The 27,553-nt window shown below is 39.0% G+C and overlaps 1 protein-coding gene across 1 annotated transcript in view; it reads left to right on the top strand.

The window, feature by feature from the left end:
- The window catches only part of GRID1 (glutamate ionotropic receptor delta type subunit 1), a gene marked incomplete at its 5' end in the record, with an annotated part of 330,056 nt that overhangs the window by 74,691 nt on the left and 227,812 nt on the right, over positions 1 to 27,553 (top strand). The window contains one exon of the mRNA XM_083363340.1: positions 23,632 to 23,841. Coding sequence (XP_083219466.1) covers positions 23,632 to 23,841 — 210 coding nt within the window. The remainder of the gene's footprint in view (positions 1 to 23,631; positions 23,842 to 27,553) is intronic.

Raw genomic sequence — 27,553 nt, 5'->3', positions numbered from 1 at the left:
GCGAGTCCCTTGGACTGCAAGGTGATCAAACCGGTCAATCCTAGAGGAGATCAATCCCGACTGCTCTTTAGAAGGCCAGATCCTGAAACTAAAACTCAAATACTTTGGCCACCTAATGAGAAGGAAGGACTCACTGGAGAAGAGCCTAATGCTGGGAAAGATTGAGGGCAAGAGAAGAAGGGGACAACAGAGAAGGAGGTGGCTGGAAGGATGGAGTCACTGAAGCAGTAGGCGTGAGCTTAAATGGACTCCAGAAGATGGTAGAGGACAGGAAGGCCTGGAGGAACATTGTCCATAGGGTCGCGATGGGTCAGACACGACTTTGCAACTAACAACAACAACCAGTTTCATCTCATCAGAACATTTTAAAAGTGCTTCAAATGATCATGGCCTACTTTTCTTCCAAAAAGTGCTCAGATTAGTGCTCAGGAGGATAACTAATAATGATTAAGGTACTTAAAGAATCAAGGACTCCATTTAAGCAAAATGCTGTAAATGAAACAAACAAACAAACAAAAATCCCCTGCTTAAAATCTAGTTTGGCCTACTAGCTATATTATAGGAAGCTTGTTGGAATAGAAATGTCTACTTTTATTGAAACCTTTAAAGCAGGGGTGGTGATTTTGTGGCCTTCTAGAAGTTGGATTATAATACATCCTATGAACTTTAGTAGGAGGGACGCGGTGGCTCAGTGGGTTAGGACGCTGAGCTTGTTGATCAGAAGGTCGGAAGTTTGGCGGGTCGAATCCCGAGTGCCGCGTAACAGTGAGCGCCTGTTACTCGTCCCAGCTTCTGCCAACCTAGCAGTTCGAAAGCACATAAAAATGCAAGTAGAAAAATAGGGACCACTGCGGTGGGAAGGTAACAGCGTTCCGTGCGCCTTTGGCGTCTAGTCATGCCGGCCACATGACCACGGAGATGTCCTCGGACGAGCGCTGGCTCTTCGGCTTTGAAACAAAGATCAGCACCGGCCCCTAGAGTCCGAAACGACTACCACGCATGTGCGGGGGGAACCTTTACCTTATGAACTTTAGTAACCCTTCTTTAATTATTTGGACTGAATTTTTGTGATGTGCATGACATAAAAAAGGAAAATCAACTGATAGGATTAGGAAGCCAGAGGCCATTAGAAAACTTGTGGTGAAATCATGATCTTAAGTCTTCCTAACTGTCATGGCCCTCTCAGAGGCTGGTTCAGAGGAGGAGGAGGAGGAGGAGGAGGAGGAGGAGGAGGAGGAGGAGGAGGAGGAGGAGAAAGAAGGAGGAGAAGGAGAAGGTGAAGGTGAAGGTGAAGGTGAAGAAGAAGAAGAAGACTTGGAGCTGGGACCATCCAACAAGGAAGGCACACCAGGGGCTGAGGACAATGCTGTCCTGGGCCGCTCAGGCATTGGGGGAGGTGGTCGACCAGACCCCTACACAGACACAGGGGAGGATCAGCTAATGACCAGCAATGGCAGCCAATAGGCAGTCAATCTCCTCTGACAAGGAACAGCTGCCGCTCCACTCAGTCCAAGGGCAAGGAGAGTGGAGCATAGGCAAGCCCAGAGAAGATTATTCAGGAGGAAGATTATTCAGGAGGAAGAAACACCTGAAAGGAAAGTAATTTAAGGCAAAGCTGTGGGGAGTTAGTATTTGCCAGGAACAATCGTTTGCTTTGGTTTACACTCGCTCGGCTTTTATGTGTGCCTGTTGCTGAGTGCTTTGCCTCGCTTGGAAGATGGCTCTTCGCATTTTGTTTTGGACCTCGCCCTTCTTCTGTGGCCAACGTTTGGCCTTCGCTTCCCTGGTTCTTTGGATCTCCTTCTTTTCTGGGACCTGTTTCTCGTCTTGAAGACTGCCCTGGTCATGTGCCTGGACCCTGCCTGGTGGGTTGGACCTGGAACCCTGGACTTTGCCCTATGAGTGTGCTCCTACTCTGTGCACTTTCTTGGTACTACAGGGGCTGTCTTTGGGAGTGAAGGTGGAGCCTTCAGGGTCATTTGCTGGAAGTTTGTTTAAGAGAAATAAAGAACTCTTTAGAGGCCTGCCTTGCACGGACCACCTGGGTCATAACACTTTGTTTGCGACTCACTAGTAAGTAGGAAAAGTGAATTGCAGAGGTGTTTCTGTTAAGGCTTCTATTTTTCCATCTTCTGTTTTGTAAGTTTTCCAAATTCCGTCTTATTTCTGAGCAAAATGATCTGTTTTTTTAAATGATTTTATACTCATTTTTTGACAGTAATAGAGGGTATCTGTAGTGCATAATTTTAATGCTTAGAATGACAACAGGATTGAAAAATATAATTGGAGCCTTTTACCTTCCTGTACTGTAATTCATCTTGAAACATATATATATATACATATACATACACACACACACACACACACACACACACACACACACACACATATATACATACATATATATTATTCTTTTTAATTCCATTTATATCCCGCCCTTCTCCGAAGACTCAGGGCGGCTTACAAGCTTAGCAGTAGCCTTCATTCTATGTATATGCCTGCTTATTAGGGATATATATATATATGATCAATGTAGCCATATGTATAAATTGCAGTATACACTTTTTATTTTCAAAATAAAGGGTATAGGTTTTTCCTCCAGTCATGTCTGACTGTAAGGCCAATGCACATTTCTGTTTCTTGGCTGGGGAAGCCAGCATTGACCAAAGACATTTTACGTGGTTATGTGGCCAGCATAACTATAGACCGAGGCGCACCAAAGTGGTGCCTATTTATCTACTCACATTTGCATGCTTTCAAACTGCTAGAAGGGCAGGAGCTCACCCTGTCGCACAGTGCTTGGGTCTCGAACCTCTGCTTTCAGCTCTCCAGTTGACAAACTCAGTGTCTTTAATCATGCTCCATTTTCAAAATATGTTCCATTTATTATTTTAAAAGCACTGTTGAACTTGTGTGCTGTTTAAGGGTGCTTACTTTTTCAGTACCCCCTTTGAGATTGTAGTTGGTTTCGGACTGAATTATATTTTCATGTAAGATACAGATTAATTCAGTTTGTAATTTATTTATTTTTTAAAAATCGGAATGTCATAAACAAGCCATAAAAATTATGTTCAACTAGCACTTTGTTTACCATCTGGTTCTCAACAGAAATGTAGCCTGGGAATAACTCCTGTATTGTAATTAATATTTTGCATCTTTTAAAACTGCTGAATCTATTATTGCAAAAAGACATATTACAAAATAGCTTGCAAGCTGTATTGAGGGGAGGAATTAATTTAGATCTGTATGATTGTAGAGATTCTTACTCGTGGGATACTTTTTGTTTGTTTGTTTCAGCAAACTCGCTAGGCTATTTCAAACGTGATAATTGAATGATTATTTCTTACCCACTGCATGTGGGAATCTGTTTTGTTTTATTTCTATTAGTTATGGTCCTACTAGATAATTCTCACAGCAGCAGCTCATTGCTTCAGCACAAAGTGTCCATATTACTGCACTATGCTCTATATCAGACTGCCCTTGAAGACTGCTTGCAAGCTGGAGTTGGTGCCAACTCTTTCTTATAGGTATAGCTACCAGAAGCACAGAACAGCCATGTGGTGGATCCCACATTGACTCCGCATTTGCTTCCGGATGCGGTTCAAAGGTCTGATATTTCCCCATATAGCCCTATACGGTTTGACATCAGAGGACCAACCAGCACAGTTATTTTGGGAAATGGTTAGTCTCTACTTCCAAGTCTAGGGACACTATTTTTAGATTATGGCTCTGGCCTTCAGAGTCAGAATTGCTCTTTGTAAAGATAACTTTCTGGGGGAAAAAGAAAGAAAAGATTGAAATTTTGGAGAGGGCATTATTCAACTTTGACTGTTACTATTGTTATTACAGAGGATTTCTTTTCTTGGAATGGATAACAAAAGCACTGTCAACATGACAGGTGGCCCTCAATTTACAACCATTCATTCAGCCACCTTTTGAAGTTACAACGGCACTAGACTTATAACCAGTATTTGCACTGAGAAGTGTCGCGGCATCCCCGTGGCCCCGTGATTCAAATTCAGGTTCTTTGCAATTAACGTGTGTTAATGATGTTTGCAGAGTCCCGTCACAAAATTATGGATTCAGACAATAAATGAATAGTTACAGGAAAATATAATAAATACCCTCAGGCATGAATCGTAATTTAGTATCTCTTAATTTAGATTCTTGTTCCATTTTCTGTCTCGGATTAAGAGAGGAATTAGTAGTGCTTGGATTCAGTATATCCCTTCTGCCCAAGTTTGGATACTCAGTGAAGGAGAATTAGAAGTTGGTTTGGAAACTGAATCAGATCAGATCTTTAACTGACCTCTTTTTTTACCCCTTTGAATGGGAGAAAAACTCAAAGTCTGATATTTCAATCCATACATTCTGGATGGGCAAATTCTACTAGTTTGATTTTGTATTGGTTGTGGTCATCCACATGTACGTTTTAAGAGAGTTTATTCATTATCTGCATAATTGCCACATAAACAGCTTGCATCTTAGCACCTGGCATTGTGGGGAGAGAGAGAGAGAGAGAGAGAGAGAGAGAGAGAGAAAGAGAGAGAGAGAGAGAAAGAGAGAGAGGGAGGGAGAGAGAGAAATTGTCAGTGAGCAAACATATACAGTGCTACAGTTCCTACAATTTAAGTGACTGATTATTGTTGGGAAATGGAGGTTGAATATAAAAGTGTGGAACTAAATGAGATCTGTCTGGAAACCTTGTACATTCAGAATAATAATGCATAACGATAAAACATCGGAAAACTTCTTTTTGAGCAATAAAAAGTGATACAGGATGTAAACCAGCCGTTTGAACAACACACTTTGCCCAAATTTATCTTTACATTTTCCCCGAAGCTATTTGAGATTACCTTTTCCTTTTCCTTATTTCTTTGGCTGGCACCATAAGTCGATTTTCTTTTTTTTTTTCTTCTTTTTAGTTTTAATATGGCATTTGTTTACAGATCGTGTTGTCAACATAAATGATTGCCCATTAGCGGCTTCAAGTAATGTTTGAGGATAAGCAACTACTCATCATTCAGGGTAATTGTTAAGGACAAAGAACAGTGTAGAAAAATATCTCTTATAACTGTTCTATAAGCAACAACTATATTTTGCAGTGAAGAAAACTTTCATAAATCAAAACTGGTATATAAATCTAAAACATCTAAATATTTGACTCACACATTAATAGTCTCCAAAATGTGTTCCAGATTTTGCCAAAGATGATTCTGCAATTTCCTACTCCCTATTTATACTTTCTTTTTAAGGAAAATGTATTTACAAAATGTTTAAAAATATTTTTTTTTAAAAAAAATTGACCATTAATATGCATTCTACATCTTCGTGGATGGTCCTTTTCCCTAGAAAAATGATTTCTAGGAAACATTTGACCAGAACATTGGATGAAGAAACTGGAGCCATTTGCCTTACCAAACACTTTATCCAGAAATAGGACTCTGTTTCCACTTTCATCCATCTTTCCATATCTTCAAGAAAATATATGAACATTCTTGCCCAGTTCATCACTGAGAACGCTTATTTTTTTGTTCCAGTACAGAATCTCTGTATTAATTTTAATTCAGCAAAAAGTAATCATTTGAACTTACAGCTCTTACAGAATGTAATTGATTAGGATATAGTCATGGTAGTCTAAATTAGCAACCAATTTTGGATTAGTCTCAGATCATTTTGACTTATTGATTGATTATGTGCCACCAAGTTGTTTTGACTTCTAGCAGCCACGTAAATAAAGTTTCTCAAAAAAAAAGGTGACTATACTAACGTGGCTTTCAAATATTTCTTGCAATCTTCCTTCCTTGCTGAAATGGGTTGTTGCATGGTCAAGATATTTACCTGACAACATGATATATGATTTTGGGAAGGAATAGATCATCACAGAGAAAATCTATACAGTTGCTAGGAGGCAGAAACAACTTGATGACACATAATCAATTAATTAATCAATCATTTTCCAAATGATTCCTTGTCATCTTAACTTGCTTTCTATGTAGGTATGTGCCCTTTTGCATTGAAAAAGCAAAACAGTTTGTTCTTGTTTATCCTGTTTTTCTCATCAACAGATCAATCACTCAGGACATTCTCTTTGTTTCCGAAATCAAACTGCTTCATATGTTATTTAGCTGGTTTTTGTACAAAACTCACTTTTTTCTTGTCCAAGATTCATTTATCTGTCATATCAGACAGGTTTTCTTCTGCATACCATACTCCCAGGCTGTGAAATCAGCTCCATTGTAAATGCACTCATCTCTTATATCCCTCTACGTCAGTGCATCTGTTTTGCAGTTTAATCTTATGTAATCCATCTCTTATTCACAAATTGGTTTTAATAGGAATGGTGCTATTTTCCTAGGTCTTCATTCTATATTTTAAATTCTGCTGGCTGCCTTGATCACTTGCTTGGATGGCAAAACGGGATCTAAATCAAATAAATGAATGCATTTATTTAATTACGCAATTGTGCCATACTAATGATCATGATGAGATATAATGTGGAGTTCCTTATACTGATACACACGCTTTTTTTTAAAAAAAGTGATCCTGCATCTTGGGAGCAGGTTTTGTAAACATGCTTTGTAATGTGGTAAGAAATATTAAAAAAAAAAAAAGGAAGAAGGTTTTTCATATAAGCGGAATTCTTTTTCATGCATTGCAATTTTCTTTTCCTTTGTTTTCTAATTTCCTTAATTGCAACATCTTGGATTATAATGACAGTATATTCTTGCTGCTTATTACAAACAAGATGCTTCCCTACAGGCAATTTAAAGGCTAAAATTAAGAACCCAAAGTGTTGTCAATCAGAGTGGTACTCTGGCCGAGCCTGAAGCAGACTGAATGGAAGCAAACGCCAAAGAGCGATTTGAACTTTGAGAAGAGGGCATTGTCTTCTTAAAATGGTGGACTGAGTCCTTCCATCAAGTTTCATAATGAAGAAGAAATTTGTGCCACTTACTGAGACAGTCCTAGGAAGGAAACAAAAAACCTCAACACGTGATTCTGTAGAAGAGAGCTTTCGTTGCCCGTGACTTTGATGCAGTTTAGGCTCTGAGGCTTGTTTGTTCCTACTGTTTTCTCTTTTGGCTTCAATTCAGGATGCTAACACCCCCTCCCAAAAAAAGCCCCAATGTATCTTTGAACTTTCAGACTTTCCTTTGAACATTGATTCTGGAGGTCACTTTGATGCACCTCTTAGACCAGGGGTGTCAAACTCAATTTCATTGAGGGCTGCATCAGCAATGCGGTTGCCCTCAGGGGGCTGGGTGGGTATGGCCAGGGTGGGCGTGGCCTACTGGGTGGGCGTGGCTAGAGTGGGTATGGCCTACTGGGTGGGCGTGGCCAGCTCTACATCGTTTGCATCAAGGGTGCCTATGGGGGCCTGGGCAAGAGTGGGACAGATCTGAGGGTCTCTGGCAGAAGGATGGTCTCTGGGCCAGGGCCAAGACAGTGAGGGCCGTTCCCTCACTGTTTCCAGGATGGCTTCGCGGGCCACATGAAACCACTTCGTGGGCTGGATCTGGCCCCCCGGGCCTTGTGTTTGACATGTCTGTCTTAGATTATGGCTCAACCAACAGTTACCATCCAAGCAAAATCCAGGTGGCAGTGGGTTAATATGGATGACATGGACCCTACTATGATTTCAGTGCTACCATCTTTACTCCAGAAAGCTGTGAAGTTGTGGATAATTGTCCTCCATGCCTTCCTTTCCTGGGAGGCTACCGGATGTATAAAACCTACACTGCAGGGCTGCTTCATTTCGCCCCTTGAATTCTGAACTTGCTTTAACTTAAATGACATCACAGCAAAGATGCCTTGGCCCTAGTCAGATTGAAAGAAGAGAAGCCGTGGTCCCTGGTCTAGAAATTATCCTCTACTGTGCGGCTTTATGTGTCCTGTTAGCATAACCATAGCCCTCTTTTGGCAATGAATTGATCCACTTCTTCCATCTCAAGGTCCTTTAAGACAAAGAGCCTTGGTGGAGCAGTGGGCTAATGCCTCCTTAAGTAACACCAGCTGCCTGCAATTAGTGCAGGTTCGCATCCCACCAGGCTCAAGGTTGACTCAGCCTTCCATCCTTCCGAGGTAGGTAAAATGAGGACCCAGATTGTTGGGGGCAATAAGCTGACTTTGTAATAATGCCACTTGGTGTGTGTGTGAAAGCCCTAATAAGCAGGCATATACATAGAATGAAGGCTACTGCTAAGCTTGTAAACCGCCCTGAGTCTTCGGAGAAGGGCGGGATATAAATGGAATTAAAATAAATAAATAAATAAATAAATAAATAAATAAATAAAGGACATTTTTATTTGGTGTCGTTCCTCCTTCTCGGCATCTCCTACTCTCTTGTGTCAGAGAAGACAGAAACTATCCACAGTAGAAATGCTTTTTACTACGAGGGTTTCATGTGGGGTATTCCGCTCTAGCTCTTTGAAACATCAGTACGTCGTGTCACCAGAGGACGGCGATGTTTCTGATTGCTTTTCCCGCTTATACAGAATACTGAGACATGGTTCCCGTTCTGAAAATATCCAATGCTGATGGATGTTGTCCCAGATGGAAGCTTGGACTCTTCCACCTGTCAGTTTGCTACCGTGGAAGAGATTAACATGGTTGGTCAGATCCAAAAATTCTGAGTTGATAGCTTCTCATGCTCCTCCACAACAGAAAGCGGTTGGGATTAGACCTTACTTCCTGGTGTATTTAATCAAAATATTAGAAAGCAGCATTTCCAATTATATTTTACCTTTCTGGGGAAGTAGAAATGTGGAGAAACTTCCCAAACAGATGTTCTATTCAGCCCTTGTGATGCAGATTTTTTTTTAAACTAGTGTTCTAGCAAGACTCGAGTATTCTCCAATTTTGGTTTAAAGGTTTTTTTTGACATCCATTTTTTTAATCATCTTTTTTGTTCTTAGATATTTTTTGCTCTTAGATACCTACTGGTGGATTATTTGGACCACTGAGTTGCTGCCCAAGATATGTTTTTTATATATATACATTATTATGGTGCACAGTCAGACAGATGGTTAGATTAATAGATTTCCATTTTGCTTCACCTTATTAAGTCCTACCAAGGCACTAGGATAGGCAGATATTGTTTTTTTTTTAAAAAAATAATGCACAGGTATCATCACAGGATGTACACTGTTCCAAGTGAAGCTGCCATTTTGCAATTGACTAATGGGGAATTTGTCAATATTGATGGTATTCAAATGGTGCTTGGGATGTTTTGGGATTGCAGCCAAGTCATCTGCCATTGTTGGTCCTATCTTTGGGGGGGGGGTGTTTGCCACAGGCTTTTTCTATATGCAATTCTTTGTATTTTGTAATTTTCTTTTTCTCTGCTATTCTGTTGTGTCCAGGTACAGCCACCTCAATTATGCAGACTATTTGTGTGTTTATGGTTGGTCACACAGCCAGCCACTTGTTTAGATTGGATTTGGTTATTTTGTCTACCTTAGTGAGTCCTCCCCAAGGATCTAGAATAGGTAGAGTTTGTTATTTTTATTTTTATTATTATAAAAAACTTTTATTCATAAAACATGAAACCCAGTCAACTGAACACTCAAATTGACTGGCACTAATGGTTGACATGGGTTGCCACCAGCATCCTAGGTATCAACCAGGTATCTCCTTAAAATATAAGATGTTCTGAGTAGCGCAGTTTTTTGTAGCTTTGCTGGAGTTATTGCAGGAAGCTGCAATTTTTATTATTATTATTATTATTATTATTATTATTATTATTATTATTATTATTATTATTATTGTTGTTGTTGTTGTTGTTGTTGTTGTTGTTGTTGTTGTTGTTGTTGTTGTTGTTTTGTTGTTGTTGTTGTTATTATTGTTATATATGCTGTAGGCATTCTGTAGAACTTATTGTGACATATGGATTTCAACTTCTATATTTAAATCTTGATGTTCTGTGATTGTGTTGTATTATAAAGCATTCTATTCTATTCTATTCTGAGCACCCCTAACTTTCATTCAGTTCTTTCTCACCTATTAAAGATGTTGGTCCCTGGGCTTCCGGTTTGCATGCGCGGTGCTGGTGGACGTGCCGGGAGAAGCTCTCCCACCACCGTCCGGTCTTTCTCCCTCGGAGGACCCTGCAAAGAGTTAAAAGTCGCCCCGGAGGGGCGACCACCATGAGGAGGCTCTCTCTGCGATCACGGAAGGGCGGCAGCCCTCCGTTTGATCTGGAGTTACTCCTCTGGCCTGAAGCCGTTCCTTGCTGAAAGCCAAAATTACTACCAAGCACTACGAAGCAATCTGGAGGATCTGGGTGAGACCTTACCCTTCTTACTTCCCTTCTTACTTTTCTGTGGGACTTTCTTGAAAATCTCCCCCCTTCTTGAAAGATCGGCGACTGCTTACTTGGGGATTTACAACCTTAAAGCCTCAAAATAAAACAAATGACTAAACTAAATAAGTAAGCAACCTTATTTGTACCTCTCAAATTTTTGGGTCACTAAAAAGTTTTTATTGCTTTATTTTTACCCTATTTACTACTAAAATGAATTAATTGGATAAAAGACTTATATTAGTCTGCAAAAGGATTGTACATGCTATTAAGTACATCTTGTGGCGAAACCTGGTATAGCAAGTAAACTTTTTTTTTTACTCTGAGATTTGGCTCTAACAGATTTGTCCTTGACATTATCTTTAAAGATAAAAATTGGGAACACCTGACACTGAAAACAACTTTTAGGAATAGTGGAGTTGAACATTTATTGACTTTTATTAAAATAGCCTCCACTAAAGGCCTATCTGTAAAATACTAAAGAAATGGAGGAATATATTCCACCACTTGATTATAAACTCATACTTGATGCAATTTTGGCAATGACTGCGGAAATAAAAGCCAGACTTAAAAACAAATCTGACAGCACAAACTCACCAAATGGGACTCTTACTTCAATTGACGATCTGACAATCCAAAAAGGAACAGAGGATGAGGAATTCAACAACAAAACAGAGGACTTTAAAGTATAACAAGTACAATCTACTGAGGGCCTTGATGCCCAAACATTGATCTCAACTATAAAACCTACAATCCAACAAGCAACAGAAGCTGAAGAAAGCAATACTAAGATGGAGGATGCCAAAGGCCTTCCAATACAGTACACCAAGACTTCAACCAACCAAACAATAACTACAATAGCAGACATTTTATTTATTTATTTATTTATTTATTTATTTATTTATTTATTTATTTATTTACTTATTTATTTATTTATTTATTTATTTTATTTAATTTGTATACCGCACTTCTCCCGAAGGACCCAGGGTGGTGTACAAGGCAATAAATACCAAAAGTACAAAATACAAAAATTAAAAACAAATTAAACAATTGTGCCTGAATACAAAAAATTAATTAAAAACAGTAATTAAAACCCCAAACCCATCAGACCAGGCCGGCTTGTTCAAATAAATAAGTTTTTAGATCACGTCGGAAGGAGCGAAGGTCGGGAGCCATCCGGAGCTCGACCGGTAAACGGTTCCATAAATCCGGCGCGCCCACAGAGAACGCCCTCCCCCTGGGGGCCACCAGATGGCATTCTCTGACCGGTGGCATCCTGAGGAGGCCCTCTCTGTGGGAGCGCACTGGGCGGAGGGAGGTTGACGCCGGCCGCAGGTGCTCCCTTAGGTACTCCGGACCCATGACATGACATGACCTCTTACCTAACCCCGATGGATTTGAAAGAAGAAGACCAGATTGAATTAATGACAACTGCACTACGCCAAACATGGAGATTGGATTTACTGTAACGAAAATTTAATGACTACAAAGGGGTCACTTTCTATCAAAAATTGATAACTGGGTGGTCTCCCTGGATTCAAACAATGTGCGTAGGAAGAAAGGGAGACACATTTGAGAAGCTAAAGGCAATGATATGGAAGCCTGCCTGGCACAAGAAGAAAGCTAGAGTTAGATTTAAGGAAAATAAAATAAAATAAATGAACTTTTCTTCTCTTTCTGTTGTAAGTGTTGGGACTTGCAATAATAAAGCTTATTTTTTCCTCTCAACGGGCCAAGGAGAACTGTTAAAAGATATAAACTCAGTTTATATTTAGGATCTAGATTTTTAAGGGAATGAAAATTAGCTACAAATAATAAAACATACTTTGTTAACCATAGATGGATTGTAAGGATGACAAATAGAATATATATGTATTTCAGACATGATAATTACTATATAATGAAATAGATTAGCTATCAGAACATAACTTTGAATTATATTATAGAATTTACAATGATATAATAAAATATATTATTTTAAAATTTGATGAACTACTAAGATGATAAAGAGAATATGTTTGTTGTAATGATAGAGCTAAAAAATTTCTTAATGGGCTAAGGGGAATCTTTAAAAGATACATATTGACTTTATATTTAACTTTTAGACCTTTAAAGGAAAGGAAAGTTAGCTATTAGAATTGACTTATATTACAGATTTTGGAAGGAGACAACAAAATATATATTTTCAATAATTGGTGAACTATTAGAATGTTAAATAGAATAAATTTGTATAACATAAGAATGCACTGAAATAAACAATATATGTATTTTAGACAGGATAACTACTATAAGATGAAATGGGGGAAATGGGGGCTACCCAGAAATTAAGTTTCCTTTCATATATTATAGGCTAGTTCGGAATATCTTATTCCAATCAGGTAAAACTTAAAAACAGGACATGGATATGTATATGTGAAAATATATTGAAAATGGATTGTGTTACAATTAGAAATGGATTAATTTTTGCTATGCTATCATAACTAATGGAATTGGAGAAGGAATTCTTGCTGATGTAACTTGACCTATCTACAAATGACTTTGTTATTTACTAGTGTTTACTTTTAACTACCCAACCACTGTATTGCTTCATAAATACCCTGATGTAAAACTAAAAAAAAAAATCAATACAACCTCTATTTAAAAAAAAAAAAGATGTTGGTCCCTGACATTTCTGAAGTTTTGTAAATGTTGCATTTCTTTATTACATGCCGGCATGTTCTTGCTTTTCAGTGGCCTTATTTTTGCTAGGGTTATGTTGGCATTTGCTGTTTGAGAAAATTAACATGACTGCCTGCTTGTGCCTGGATGAGCATTGTCCTTTCTTTATATGGTGTCCTTCACAATGTTTGTAAGGATTAGCAACAGCAATAGAAATAAGGGGGGTGGGGGTGGGTGAGGCTGAAAAGCTATTATATGCAGAAGGCAAGATTTATTGCTTTGGAAGTAGTACAATTATTGCAGTGTGGAGAATTAAATGAGTGTGTTGAGTAGAAATTGTTCTTCAGGGAATCCCAAATTTAGCCTATGTCTATTTAATTTTTGGATGGTAATTGATTTCCTGATATGGTTTCCTTTTGTGTAATTTAAATATAGACTACTTGAAACCCTGCAAGAGATCTGTGATTGGTCTTTTTGTGCTAAATGTGAAGGGCGGATTCTGTTGTTCAGAGAGCTCCTCCCTCCGTCTCCCTAGCGTGTGATTGCTTTGAAATAAAATTAGAATATAGAAGAGTGTGCCTGTGTGTGTGTATGTATAGATAGCTATAGATGCAAGCTGTTTGGACAGTTGAATGAGAGCACGGTTTATTTGGCTGTGCATCTAGTTTTTAAGCTTCTAGAAAACAAAGTCAACCATTGCAAATGTCCCACCAGTGGCTTTGGCTGTGCTATGGAACACTGGTTCTTCCATGTGTTTATTTCATTTTTCAGTGAAGGAACCACACTCTCATGTCCACCCAGTGCAAGTTGCTGCTTGTGTAGCCTTTGGGGCACTGAGTTTCCAAATCCATAGTCTTATTTACTGGCCTTGTATGGCTACATGTCTACACATATCTGATAAAATTTATGTGTTTTGTTCCCTGAGAAAACAGACCATTTTCTTTGATGGGTAATAAGAGTCATGAAGAATTTAGTTTACACTATCCTGGTGCACTAAAGCCTAGCAAGCATAGTATTGCCCTTGTCGAAAGATTAACGGCATAACTGCAGTGTAAGTTATTGCCTTATGTTGACTGTAATAGTATAAATGAGATATTTATGAGAACTTCCCATTGCAATAATCCCCATGCATTCTGTCCAAACTACAGTATAAAGAATTTAAGTTAGTTTAAATGCATGTCTGCTCCTGATTGAAGATTTATGAAACCGTCTCCATTTCATAAAACCAAGAAAAGAGTGCTTCATTTTCTCTCTGTATAAGGCTGCTTGAAGTTGAATTACAACTGTGACCCAGTAAAGTGTTACCATGAGGAAAAGAACCACCTTGTACAACCAGGAATTTAATCTTCGCAAAGGTTTTGTGGGATAGGCATGTCCTTTTTCTCCTAAACAGCCACATGAGGAGGAGGAGGAGGAGGAGGAGGAGGAGGAGGAGGAGGAGGAGGAGGAGGAGAAGAAGAAGAAGGAGAAGATTATTTAGTAAAGTCATGCACACCAAAGATTTGCCCTAATTTCTTCTTTTTGTGTTCTATATATTTTCTTTCCCCACCCTTTCCTCTGAAGTGAAAAAGGTTAAGTTCATACCATTTTGTTCCTGCTTTTTTTTTCCTACATTTTTTTTTTAAAAAACAAGTTTTATTAGTTTTTCAAATTACAACCTATATTTTTAGAAAGCATCATGATACCTGGGTAAGTCATCCATTGAGTAACAGAGTTTTCAGTACATAGTTCGGGTTACATCATCATAGCATCCTTCTCTATTTCCCTCAACATTCAATTCAACGTATTTAAACTAACAAATTTCTAGGAATAGCATAGTCAATTAAAGAAGATTTTGTCAATTCAATTTCGATAAGATTTATCTATATCTGTTATTAAATTTTATCTAATTTTGCTGTTACAGTAATTATAGTATCCAAGTTTAAACTTTACCATCTCAAATAGTATTCACAGCCCAAAGTTCCCTTATCTTATTACACCAAAAATTGTATCATCTAACACACACCCAATATTTAAATAGCTAACTTCTACCTAATAAACATTGTTTATTTATTTAACATCACAAGTTACCAATCAGAGAGTCTATATTTATCAATCTACTTCTACTTATACATAACCAAAATTTTAACACCAAGCATAGGATCCATAAGTCAAATTTCCATTATATCAATATATAAATTTATAATATTTGAAATAAGCTTAGTAAATACTTAAACACATTTTAATTCTATCTCATGAATATTTTCTATTTCAGATCCTAATAAGTCACTAATTGCTAACAAAATGACCTACAATAATTCTCTAGGAATTCATATTTTAAATCTAACTCTAGGTTTCTTTTTTTCGCATGTATATTATTTGCACCAGAGGAGGCCATCCAACCATCAGCAATATACAAAGGTTGAACCATTTATAGTCATTATATTGTTGCCATGTTAATTCCACTCTCTCTCTATTTTCTTTTTACATTTTAATATCCCTCCCTCATGGATAAGAGTTTCAGTTTTTGCAACAAAATTGGTTTTGTGACTTCAGTTAATTAGAACCCATTTTGCCCTCACCAAAAAACAACAACAGTCATCCCCAAATGACTGGAGTGTACCTGATAAACCTAGATTAATGAATGAACACAGCCACAAACTTTTTCAGTAGAAATTCTCCAGTACAAAAAGACCTTACATGTGTCTTTTGTGTAGATAAAATCAGCTCGGCCCCAATAAATCTTGGGTAAGCCGATACATTGAATTCCCTTGAAATTGCGCCTTCACGTCCTTGAACTGGAAAATTGCCAGGAGCTTTTTCCCAGGCCACAGGAGGAAAACAATATTGTGAGTAAATTGTGAGTAACAATGCCATTACGCTGATCCTGCGCCTAGACATGAGTCTCCCTGGTGGAAACGTTGCTGTTCGGATTGTAAAGCTCAACACTGATTTCATTTTGGAGACCTGAGCTTGGGTTAGGCATGAGAAAAGACGTCTTTTAATAGCGGGGATCCCAGACTGCTCTCAGCTGCTTGTACCCTGTAAAAATAACCTAAATTCTCACTTATACTTATTAATTTGCTTGCTCAGTGATAACTGAATTAGTACAGCAAACCCCTCTGAGGATTTTTATTCTCTGATAAAATTTCCATTGCCCTATGGAAGTTTCTTTTTTCTGTGCATGATGGTGAGGGAATTCAGGAAATCTCTTCTAACCTGGAATCTAGAAAGAGTGCAGAGAAGATCAACAAAAATAATTAGGGTACTGGAGGCTACAATTGCAGGAATCAGGTATCTCTCGTCCAGGGGTAGGGAACCTTGGCTCTTTTATGACTTGTGGACTTCAATTCCCAGAATTCCTGAGCCAGCCACTCCTGCTCTCGTGTAAGCTGGAAACACGGAAAGCAAAGCAGATCCAGCCAAGTGCAAATAGATCAATAATGTCTGCAAAAGCAGCTGTAGGAGAACACATAATACCCTGCATTGGAAAATCATATTTTGCGGGTTTTTCTCTTCATCAGTGTAAGCTGTTTGAAAGTGGTAGAAGCACTTTGAATTGCCATCATGCAACAAACTTTGGCCGATCCGGGGCGGGGGGGGGAAATAAAAGGTCCTTGGATAGGAAATAAATAAATGATATCACTGAAGGGCTAACTTGGGGGTTGAGTTGAGTACAAATGAAGAGAGGCCTCTGAAGTCCACATCAACATGTGACTGTTTTGCTCACGGATGGGATAATATAACGACACCACAATCGTTTTATGTCATAACGTACGCATTAACTTCTGCACGTTGTGGCTTTTAGTGGACACTAATGGTTTGGCTCAGAAAAAGAAAATATTCAAAAAATTCACAAGTCCAAGCATTTGCAATATCTTTCTTCCCCTAATTATGCCGACTTCTCTGTTTCCTTCTTTTGCAGGATTGAGCCAGTCCCATTCTTAGTGAGCAGAAGACATCCAGGCAGAATTAAATGAACACCTATTTATGTACTTTATCATGCCCCTGATTTATCAGGTCCCTTGGTAGTTTACAATTTAAAAAAACAATGACAATATGATTGAAAAGCTCAGGCCGTTTTATGGAAATACATAGGAAATGGGAGCCCTTTGTGGTCAAACTTTGCCTTTATTTTATAGTGACAAGACTAGACAGCTTTTTAAAAATATATCCTAAACCTTCAAACCAGTTGTTTATATTGGAAGTTGTTCTGATCTAAAGTTAAGCTCCATAGTTTACGTAAATCATGTCAGAGGCCCAAGAGGTAATAATGATACTCTTCGCTAGCTTGGAAAATTGGAGTCGTCCACTTGGACTAACAATAAATGCCAATAAGATAAAGTGTGATGTGTAGCTGTTAAAGGTAAATAGAGAATCAGTGAGCTTGTAGGACAATGAAAATGTAATATGTACTGAGAAGAACTGATATCCTTTGATACTTTCCCCAACGAGAGGAAATGCATGAGACAGACACAAAAATGTAGCCATTTAAATGGGTACAGGCAGGACGTTCATCTCTCAGGTAAATATTTATCAAAGGCTGGTACTTTATCACCCAATGAACTGGAAAGATTTTTTATTTTTTATTTATTTTTAATTCCATTTATATCCCGCCCTTCTCCGAAGACTCAGGGCGGCTTACAAGCTTAGCAGTAGCCTTCATTCTATGTATATGCCTGCTTATTAGGGCTTTCACACACCCCCAAGTGGCATTATTACAAACTCAGCTTAATTGCCCCCAACAATCTGGGTCCTCATTTTACCGACCTCGGAAGGATGGAAGGCTGAGTCAACCTTGAGCCTGGTGGGACTCGAACCTGCACTAATTGCAGGCAGCTGGTGTTACTTAAGGAGGCATTAGCCCACTGCTCCACCAAGGTTCTTTTTATGATGCGCTGTAAATTTGATGATGGAAATGAGATTTATTCAGAAGCTGGTGCAAGCACATTTAAGTCAAACCAAGGAAATAGGGTTAATTTTTATCACTGCAGACTCTCTGCTGGTAAAAGGTAAAGGTAAAGGTTCCCCCGCACATGCGTGCTATTCGTTTCCAACTCTAGGGGCCGGTGCTCATCTCCGTTTCAAAGCCGAAGAGCCAGTGCTTGTCCGAGGACGTCTCCGTGGTCATGTGGCCGGCATGACTAGACGCCAAAGGCGCACGGAACGCTGATACCTTCCCACCGGAGTGGTCCCTATTTTTCTACTTGCATTTTTACGTGCTTTCGAACTGCTAGGTTGGCAGAAGCTGGGACGAGTAACAGGCGCTCACTCTGTTACGCGGCACTCGGGATTCGACCCGCCAAACTGCCAACCTTCTGATCGACCAGCTCAGCGTCCTAACCCACTGAGCATTTCACAACTTTTGGAAAAAGAAAAGCAAGTCAACCATTTAGTATACCTACATGGTAGGCAAGTCAGTTTATTTCAAATGAAGAGAGAAGTTGGATTCGATTTTCTTCACACATCTGAATGGAAGAGATATCTTCTCCTAAGATGAGGACTATTCTCACAATGCTCTTTTTAGCAAACATGTTGAAAAGAATGGTTATAAGTCTTCCAGTTACTGAATTATTCCCCATTAACAACCAATATAATGCCTCATGCATTAAGGCAAATATGTTCTGGCTTTCTTCATCAATCCACGAGTTCTCTTCATTGATAATGAACAAGATTGAAACTCAATGCTTACTTAACAGGCTCCAAAGTCTTCATCCTTCTAGGAACCAACCCTAACAAACCCAAGTAGGAATATTTGTCCACCCCCCATTTGTATGACCCAACAATGGTGAAATATTTTGTTTCCCAGGGCTTCATTTAATGTATATTATTTATTTATTTATTTTATTTTATTTATTTTATTGTATTTATATACCGCCCTTTCCCGAAGGACTCAGGGCGGTTTACAGGGTGATTAAAACAAAAAATACAAAAGTTAAAAAAAAAATTTAAAAAAAATTATATCAATCCCTGAACAAATAAAAACCCCAATTAAAATTAAAATTAAAATTCTCCTTCCATTGATCCCTTTGTTAAAGAGGTAGGCAATTTTGTACATGCATTTAAAGTTTGGAAAGATATCCTCAGTTCAGATTGTCCGAGGAATCCGATTAATTTTATAAGGAGGAGGAATTGTCCAGGAATCTTTTTTTTTTTCAAAAGCATGTAAACAAAAACTTTCAGTTCTGACTCAAATGTGGTTTGAAATTAAAGGAGAGACTTGAACACAGGTAGTATCTAACTGAAGAACAGCCAGACTTGCCTCCAGCTATCTTTAAGAGGGAAACATCTGGAATGCTTCCTGGGAATGTAGACCTACAGTATGTATGAAGACTTCCAAAGCACCTGAAAGCAGGACAAGAAGCAACGGATGGAAACTAGTCAAGGAGAGAAGCAACCTAGAACTAAGGAGAAACTTCCTGACAGTGAGAACAATGAACCGGTGGAACAACCTGCCTCCAGAAGTGGTGAATGCTCCAACACTGGAAGTTTTTAAGAAGAGACTGGACAGCCATTTGCCTGAAATGGTATAAGGTTTCCTGCCTGAGCAGGGGGTTGGACTAGATGACCTCCAAGGTCCCTTCCAACATTATTATTATTATTATTATTATTATTATTATTATTATTATTATTATTATTATTATTATTATTATTATTATTATTATTATTACAGCTTAAGGAGAAAAAAAGATAAAAACTCCAACTTCCTGGAATTACTCAAAACAGAACTGAGCTGTAACAGATAACGGTCAAGAGAAGCATCAGCTATAAAGACTTCTAGAAAAACCAAAGTCATGCTGCTTAAATCCAATCTTCATAAATTCTTTCTCCTTGAAGATGCTGTTTATCAGTTTGCCTTGGCAATTGGACTGTTTCACAGTTATGTTCCTGATTTGTAGCCTGTTTTGTTTCGCTCCTTTTGTAGGAACTTCTGACTTTCTTGAGACAGTTTACCTAGCCCTGTGTACCCCTTTGGCAGTTTGTTTGTGAGCAGCAATGTCAGACTTTCAGGGCAAGAAATTCCAACCTTGGTTTGGGGGGGACAGTAATTTGCACTTCAGTGATGGGCACCGATCATCCCAGATTCATAATTTAGGCTTGCAGATTAAGTTAACACCATTATCATTTCAAAATATTTCTGTACCATGTGTGATTTTCTTGCTCTTAAATTTGGTGGGTCTTGGATTTTCATTTAAATGCTTGTTCTTTTTTGAAGCAAAGTCAAAATACCTTCCCTCTCAATGCACAAACCCTGAAGTTCAAACGTTCATGCTAGCCCCCATTTCAAATAGTCTTGTTTGCTTCTAATATTGCAGTTTTCCCACCAACAGGTTAGGAGAAAATAGAATTTATTCTAAAAGGTCAGCCTCTTCATTCATCTTTCTTCACAAGCAGGTTTTCACTTTTAGAATAAGCACTGGAATTTAGAAAAGAAAATTTAGATCAACAACATGCATTTGAGCTAGTAAAATGCACCCATGGTATTTTTATTAATATTCCAAAGTGTATAGAAAACAGCTATGAGGGTAATCAGAGTTCTCAGATATTTAATCTATAATACTGTAATTCTCTGCATATTCATTCCAACCAGTTGGGTTTTTTGAGGTTTGTCACCCCAAGCTTAATGAACCCACATTGAGGCTGCAGTTTCAAATACTAACATGTGGCAGCTTTGAAAATCCGTATTCTCTTGCTGAAAAGCACCATCAATGATCTTCAGGAACCTGCATATAATCCCTGGTTTTATTTTGTTTGTGATTGCCTCCTTGTTAGTTGCAGTGATTGCCTTTTTAAAAGGAGTGGAGCAAGGTGTGACTGTTGCAATATATCTGTGTGTGTGTGTGTGTGTGTGTGTGTGTGTGTGTGTGTGAAATGTTTGTTAAGCATTCTGAATACACTTGCTTAGTCCCAGACACGGGGCAAATCTTATTTCCTGTTTCAACCTAGCCCAAGGCCATCTTACAGGCAGTAGCCACAGCAGTGGCAGCTCATATTTGTGTAAATTTTTTGGCTTGCTAACAAAGAATAAAGGGAGACCAATATGATCATTTCAAACTTATTTGTTCTCATCAGTCAGCCATACCCTTCTGAGATTCGAACCTGGGCCGACTGCGTCTTAAGCAGTTGTTTTAACCTCTAAGCAAGTGTATTCTGAATGCTTAACAAACATTTCACACATATCTCCCTTGCTTCTCAGCTAACAAAGAGAGAGAGAGAGCCTGTGGCCTAGAGGTTAAAACAACTGCTTAAGACGCAGTCGGCCCAGGTTCGAATCTCAGAATATATATATAAATGCTTGTTAAGTATTTAGATTACCTTGCTAGGCCCCAAACACGGGACAAATCTTATTGCCTGTTTCAGCCGAACCCAACGCCATCCACAGGCTGTAGTCACAACAGGGTTAGGCTGAAATAGGCAATAAGATTTGTCCCGTGTTTGGGGCCTAGCAAGGTATTCTAAAATACTTAACAAACACTTAAAACATATCTCCCTTGCCTCTCCGCTAACAAAGCGAGAAAGAGCCTGTGGCCTAAAGGTTAGAACAATTGCCTAATGTGCAATCGGCCCAGGTTCAAATCTCAGAAGGGTATGGCTGACTGATGAGAACAAATGAGTTTGAAATGGCCATATTAGTGTCCCTTTAATTCTTTGTTAGCAATTTACACAAATATGAGCTGTCACTGTTGTGACTACTGCCTGTCGATGGCCTTCGGTTAGGCTGAAACAGGGAATAAAGATTTGTCCCATGTTTGGGGCCTAGCAAGGTAATCTAAAATAGTTAACAAGCATTTAACATATATAGTATATATACATATATATACACACACACACACTTCAGGGTTTAGGCATAGTAATTCAGAATGATAAAAGAGCCAGAATCCTGTAGTGATAATTGATAAGCACAATTGAAATCAGCCTGTGTCGATTCCAGGAACTTCAGCACAGATAGACGAAAGGATGGGGAGATGCCATAAACCACAACTGATTATAAGCCGCCCTGAGTTACCTTGAGGTAAGATGGGCAGGCTATATGTTTTATAAAAAAATAAATAAATTAGGGCATGGGCAGCACAACTCTCCATCGAAGTCCTTGAGGGCAGGTCTGTTTGTGGTTGGCAGTGTCCCAGTGAGAACTGATAGGCTTTTTTTCCTTCCCATTTGTCAAAATGCCTGAAGCCCCCGAGGCTTTGTCTGCTTTCCTTAAAACATAAAGCTTCCACACTAATCCTAGTTGTGCTGAAAAAGAGCCCCTATTTTGTATCTCAGGACTGGCACTGAGGTGCTCTTGTGGTTTGGCAACCCAAGTGTTTTGAAGGGGAGCATTTCCATGGTAGAAGTTGGAAATTTAGCTACCTGCAGCAGATATAAACAAGGGGCATGGATTCTGCACCGCTCTTGTTTGCAGGGAATGCCCGCTGAAATAAAATTACAAATGAAGGAGATAATTTGTAGTTCAGGGTTGAAATGAGGGGTCCTTGGTGGTCTCTGAGCTTGGTTGTTTTCTTGAAGACATTTCATTACCCAAATTACTGCATGGATGATGTTACCTAGTCTGGGTATTGAAAGGTCTGCAAGAAAAAAAAAACCAAGCTCAGAGACCACCAAGACCCCTGAAATAAAATTAACTTGGAAAGGGGACTGATGGCATATTGTAGAAGATACCTCTATGTGAGTGAATAGGATGTGTTGTGTTGTGGGTTCTGAAGAGCAGGGAAGACGCCAGGCAGATGAGTACAGAAGAAACATAGCTTTATTGTAACTAAGACTGTACTGTACTGGGGCTTTGGGGTAACGTTGCACAATATATATATAGTCCACATGCTCTGAACAACCAATCAGATTGAACCCATTATTCCCGCCACGTTAATTGCTGCCAGGACTGGAGACGTCCTGTCTGGGTTACTGGAGAACTGTTAGTTCTCCAGCAGCACACGTGATTAAACCCCCAGAAGCTCAGTACATAACAGGATGTTTAGTGGAAACCTACCCAGCATACACCCAGCCGTGAAGCTAATTGGGGCAGTCCAAGCATTTCTCAAATGCCCTTAAAATTGCAGGCTCACCATCAGAAAGAACGATGGGTAGATTCTGGAGGGAAGTTAAAAGAGCCTTGGTGGAGCAGTGGGCTAATGCCTCCTTAAGTAACACCAGCTGCCTGCAATTAGTGCAGGTTCGAGTCCCACCAGGCTCAAGGTTGACTCAGCCTTCCATCCTTCTGAGGTAGGTAAAATGAGGACCCAGATTGTTGGGGGCAATAAGCTGACTTTGTAATAATGCCACTTGGGGGGAGGGGGGGCGAAAGCCCTAATAAGCAGGCATATACATAGAATGAAGGCTATTGCTAAGCACATTGATTTGTGCTTCTTAGATTGTAAGCCGCCCTGAGTCTTCGGAGAAGGGCGGGATATAAATGGGATTAAAAAAAAACCCAGGAAAAAGTAAATATTCAATTATTACATACCTACTTTGAGTTGTGTTTTGTTTCCTATTTCAGGAATGTCACACTCCCTTTCAAACAAGGGATTTCCAATGAGATTTAGGTTTATTCAGAGTGAAATCCAGCAGGCTAAAAGAAGTCTCTTCGACCAGCCAAGGGACATCTCTGTTTTTTGACCTTTGACATGGCTTCCTAGAACTACGTTCTTTTTTTCTGAGAGACCTAAAGAGTGATTTCTGTTTCTCTTTGGCAGATATTCGTGGCCTACAAGGATTTCTGGATCAGGCTTCAAAGCTGGGACTTGACGTGTCTTTACAAAAAGTAGACAGAAACATCAGCAGGGTTTTTGCCAGCCTTTTTACTTCCATGAGAACGGAAGAGCTGAACCGCTATCGAGATACGTTACGGAGAGCCATCTTGCTTCTGAGCCCAAGGGGAGCACAAACGTTCATCAATGAGGTTAGTGCTGTCTTCCTGGAATCTTTTCTTAACCGAAAGTCGTAAGAGAAGTGTTTTCTCCCTTCTTGTTGATGTTCCTCATCGATCTAATAGCTTTAAAGATGCAAATATAAGGAAAATCTTATCTGCTATCCATGTTCATGTGATTGATAGATGAGCACAACTGGATACTCTTCACCAAGGCTTTTTTCCTCATAGAACGCTCAGAACAGAGTTCCGGCACCTTTTTTGGATGGAACCTTGTAGGGTAGGCAAGGCGGGTTGTATGACATGTGTGAGTTCCAGCACCTTTTTCTTTTACAAAAAAAGCACTGCTCTTCACTGATAGGAGTGATTATGAGGTGTGATCAGCTTATTTGGAAAATGGTTCCATACATTTCCCTTATTTATACTACATTTATTTATGCTAACCTGGTGTTTTCCTTTTTGGGCAAAGCTTACGTCACATTGATCACTGCTGTGGTTGTTAAAATCCTAGTACCACAAGTTTGACGTAGTAAGGCAAAGACGTATGTATGTTTTGAAATGGACTGATATTTCATTTTTTTTATAGTGGATCTGATGAATGGAAAAGTTTCCCTATGGAAAAGTAATTTCTTGATGAATTAATATTTTAATGAATGCTATCATATATATAAATGAATCAACAATGTATTTTTGACAGGGATCATCATCATCATCACATGGAATTATGGAATTATGGAATTATGAGGAACAGTTAATTGCTCATTTTGAGGGAATGGGAATAAAGAATTACGGAAGCTGATAAAATCAAAAAGGGTCAGAGTGCAGAAAGCTGTCTAAACATGTTCTTTTTTAGTTTCTGCTTTGTTTAGTTTGAATAATATAATATTACATAATACGCTTTTGTATTTGATAACTATCTAGTTATCATTGCTATGTGGAATAACGTTCTCATTGGTTGATATTTTTCTCTCTCTGTCTCTTTAATGAAATTGATTTAGAGCAACTTGAAAAATCAAAAAACAAAGTTCACATAAATGCAATAGATCAGATAAAAAGAGGATACAATTTTAATGTACTTTATTTGTCTTTTTATGGTTTATCAAATGTGGAACATTGTTATGGTTTACCAGGCCCCTGAACCTATATTTAACGTTTTATTTATTAACCAGTTGGTGGTTGTCTTGTTTGCTTGCAAAACGTAGACTGTTGCTTTTTTTATTATTTCCTTTCCTGGAGAGAATATGAAATGAATTTTCACTGCTTTCTTCCAAGATGCTTTTTTTCCATTTTTAATATTATCGGCTTTCATGAGAAAACGCTGGACTGAAATGGGATTTGTTTTGATCTTACCAACTTGCATATTTAAGGCCTTGTGTGGGCCCTGGGTCCAATGGACACAAGTTTCATTGTACCCTGAGAATTATGACAATATACTCTGGAATCCAAACTCTGTATGTTGCATTGTGGGGTTTGAAAACTTAAGAAAGATATAAGGTAATCTTCCTAGAGAGGTTGTTCCCCATTGTTCTGTCGAAGGGCCCTGGGTTTCGTTCCGCACACGCGCTTGATTCTTCCATCCTTCATTGGAAACATCACAGTGAGCTGTTGACACCATTTCAGCTAATTTAAGGTTTTCCAGGGTGCTTTGAAATTGCTTCCCTTATATACATTCGTGGTCTTCCAACATATCAAAGGATGCTCTTCCAAGCTGCCTTTCACGCTTGCTGAAAAGAAGCTGGATAAATTAAGGACTGTGCTCTATTTCTATTCATTCCAGCAGCAATATTTCATTATGTGCTTTTCAACCGCTGCCCTCCAAAATACATAACTTCTCCTAATATTCAGGCTTGCCATTCACATGTTAGAAAGGCAACGGCCCTGCAGGATGTGAAGTTTAAAGGGTAATGCACTAAATTATCATGCTGCTCAGACCTTCCATAGAGAAAAAGGAACATTACAGGAATTATTAGGCTAATGATCCTGATATTTTTCCAGATCCCTGCAGGAATATACGTCTGGGCTGAATTAAGAAGTAATTTGTTCAAAAAAAAAAAAAAGCTTCTGTTACTGAATCTTGATTGATTCAGCAAAGCTTTAGGAGACGAAAAGTTGAATAATGGAACTATGTAATCTTTTTAAAGGCTGTATGCCTTTGAAATATGCTAAAGGGGATAATTTGGCAATCATACAGGCCATATGGAAGTTAGCAGGTTACTTAACTCTATATACTATTTATGAACCCGTGAGCCACCTGCACAGTATTACAGTCCCTGGGGGAAGGAAATACAGCATTTTTTTTTACTCGGGTTGAAGTGTGGCATTTGAGATAAAATAGATTTTTAATAGGTTTGGGAAGAAAAAAGAGATATTGTCCCATTCTTGTGAGGTCTGGGTGACCTGGATCAGTTTCTATCATGCCATCAAGGCCTGGGAGCTATTCTGCGGGAAAGATAGCTAGGCATCATATCCTTTTGGTACAATCTATCTTTTGTCTTTGAAAGACTGGAAAGGCTTTTGTGTGGGAATCAACGGCCGAGCTGTTCAGAGAAAGAACTCGGCCAGAACCAAAAATGATGGTTACATAAGAGTCAGGCAATGGCAAAATATTAATAGATGAGTCATAATTTAAAGTATTCAGATCCTAAAAAGGGGGAAATTTGCTCTCCTTCCTTTTTTTTTTCTTCATGGGAGCTAAGTGAGAGGGCTGGAGGCTACATGGCTTTTACTATGCATCTCTGCTTGGTATTATTTTCATCTCTGCTTCTAAAGTCTTAGAAATGAGGGGAAAAACTGGGGCTGGATGATACGACTAAGACGCGTTGATCTGTGATGTTGGAAATAGTGTGATTAATGTGTTTCTGAAGGGTGGCACCACAATTCCAGTGTTATCCCAATTTGGTCCTGAAACCAAATTTAAGATTTAAGACTTCCTCTGTTTAAAATGAGATTAAAATAAAAATTGGGATCAAACGGTCCAATTCACTATTGATGGATGTGTATTTTTCTTCTTCATCAAAACACTCTGAAATAGAGAAAGTCTAAAATAAAATCCAGAGAACTGTGCAAATATTAGTATAACCTAGAACTCATTTGACACCCAACATTAAGCCATAGTTGTTGGCTTCATGAGATAAAACCCTTTTGCAAGCCACAATGGCAGAGAACATAAGGCACACCACACATGTTATGGTTGAATATGTATGAAACACTACCTTTCCTTGGTCTAACTTGCAATGGAATTAAGTTTTGAATCATAGCTCTGCTGACTTGAAAAAACACAGACAACAATTTGTGTATCCATGCAATTTATATAACTGCTGGCATCACCTGACACCTGATGTCATGTTCTGGTCTCCTGGTCTCTTTCAAGGTAAAGGTAAAGGTAAAGGTAGAGGTTCCCCTGCACATGCGTGCTAGTCGTTTCCAACTCTAGGGGCTGGTGCTCATCTCCATTTCAAAGCCGAAGAGCCAGCGCTTGTCCGAGGACGTCTCCGTGGTCATGTGGCCGGCATGACTAGACGCCAAAGGCGCACGGAACGCTGTTACCTTCCCACCGTAGTGGTCCCTATTTTTCTACTTGCATTTTTACGTGCTTTCGAACTGCTAAGTTGGCCGAAGCTGGGACGAGTAACAGGCGCTCGCTCTGTTACGTGGCACTCGGGATTCGACCCGCCAAACTGCCAACCTTCTGATTGACAATCTCAGCGTCCTAACCCACTGAGCTACCACGTCCCTTTTTCTTTCAAGGT

This window comes from Vipera ursinii (genome assembly GCF_947247035.1).
Source record: "Vipera ursinii genome assembly, chromosome: 5".
NCBI classification, from domain to species: Eukaryota; Metazoa; Chordata; class Lepidosauria; order Squamata; family Viperidae; genus Vipera; species Vipera ursinii.
The sequence above is the reverse complement of the archived record's forward strand: the minus strand, read 5'-3'. Positions and strand labels throughout refer to the sequence as shown.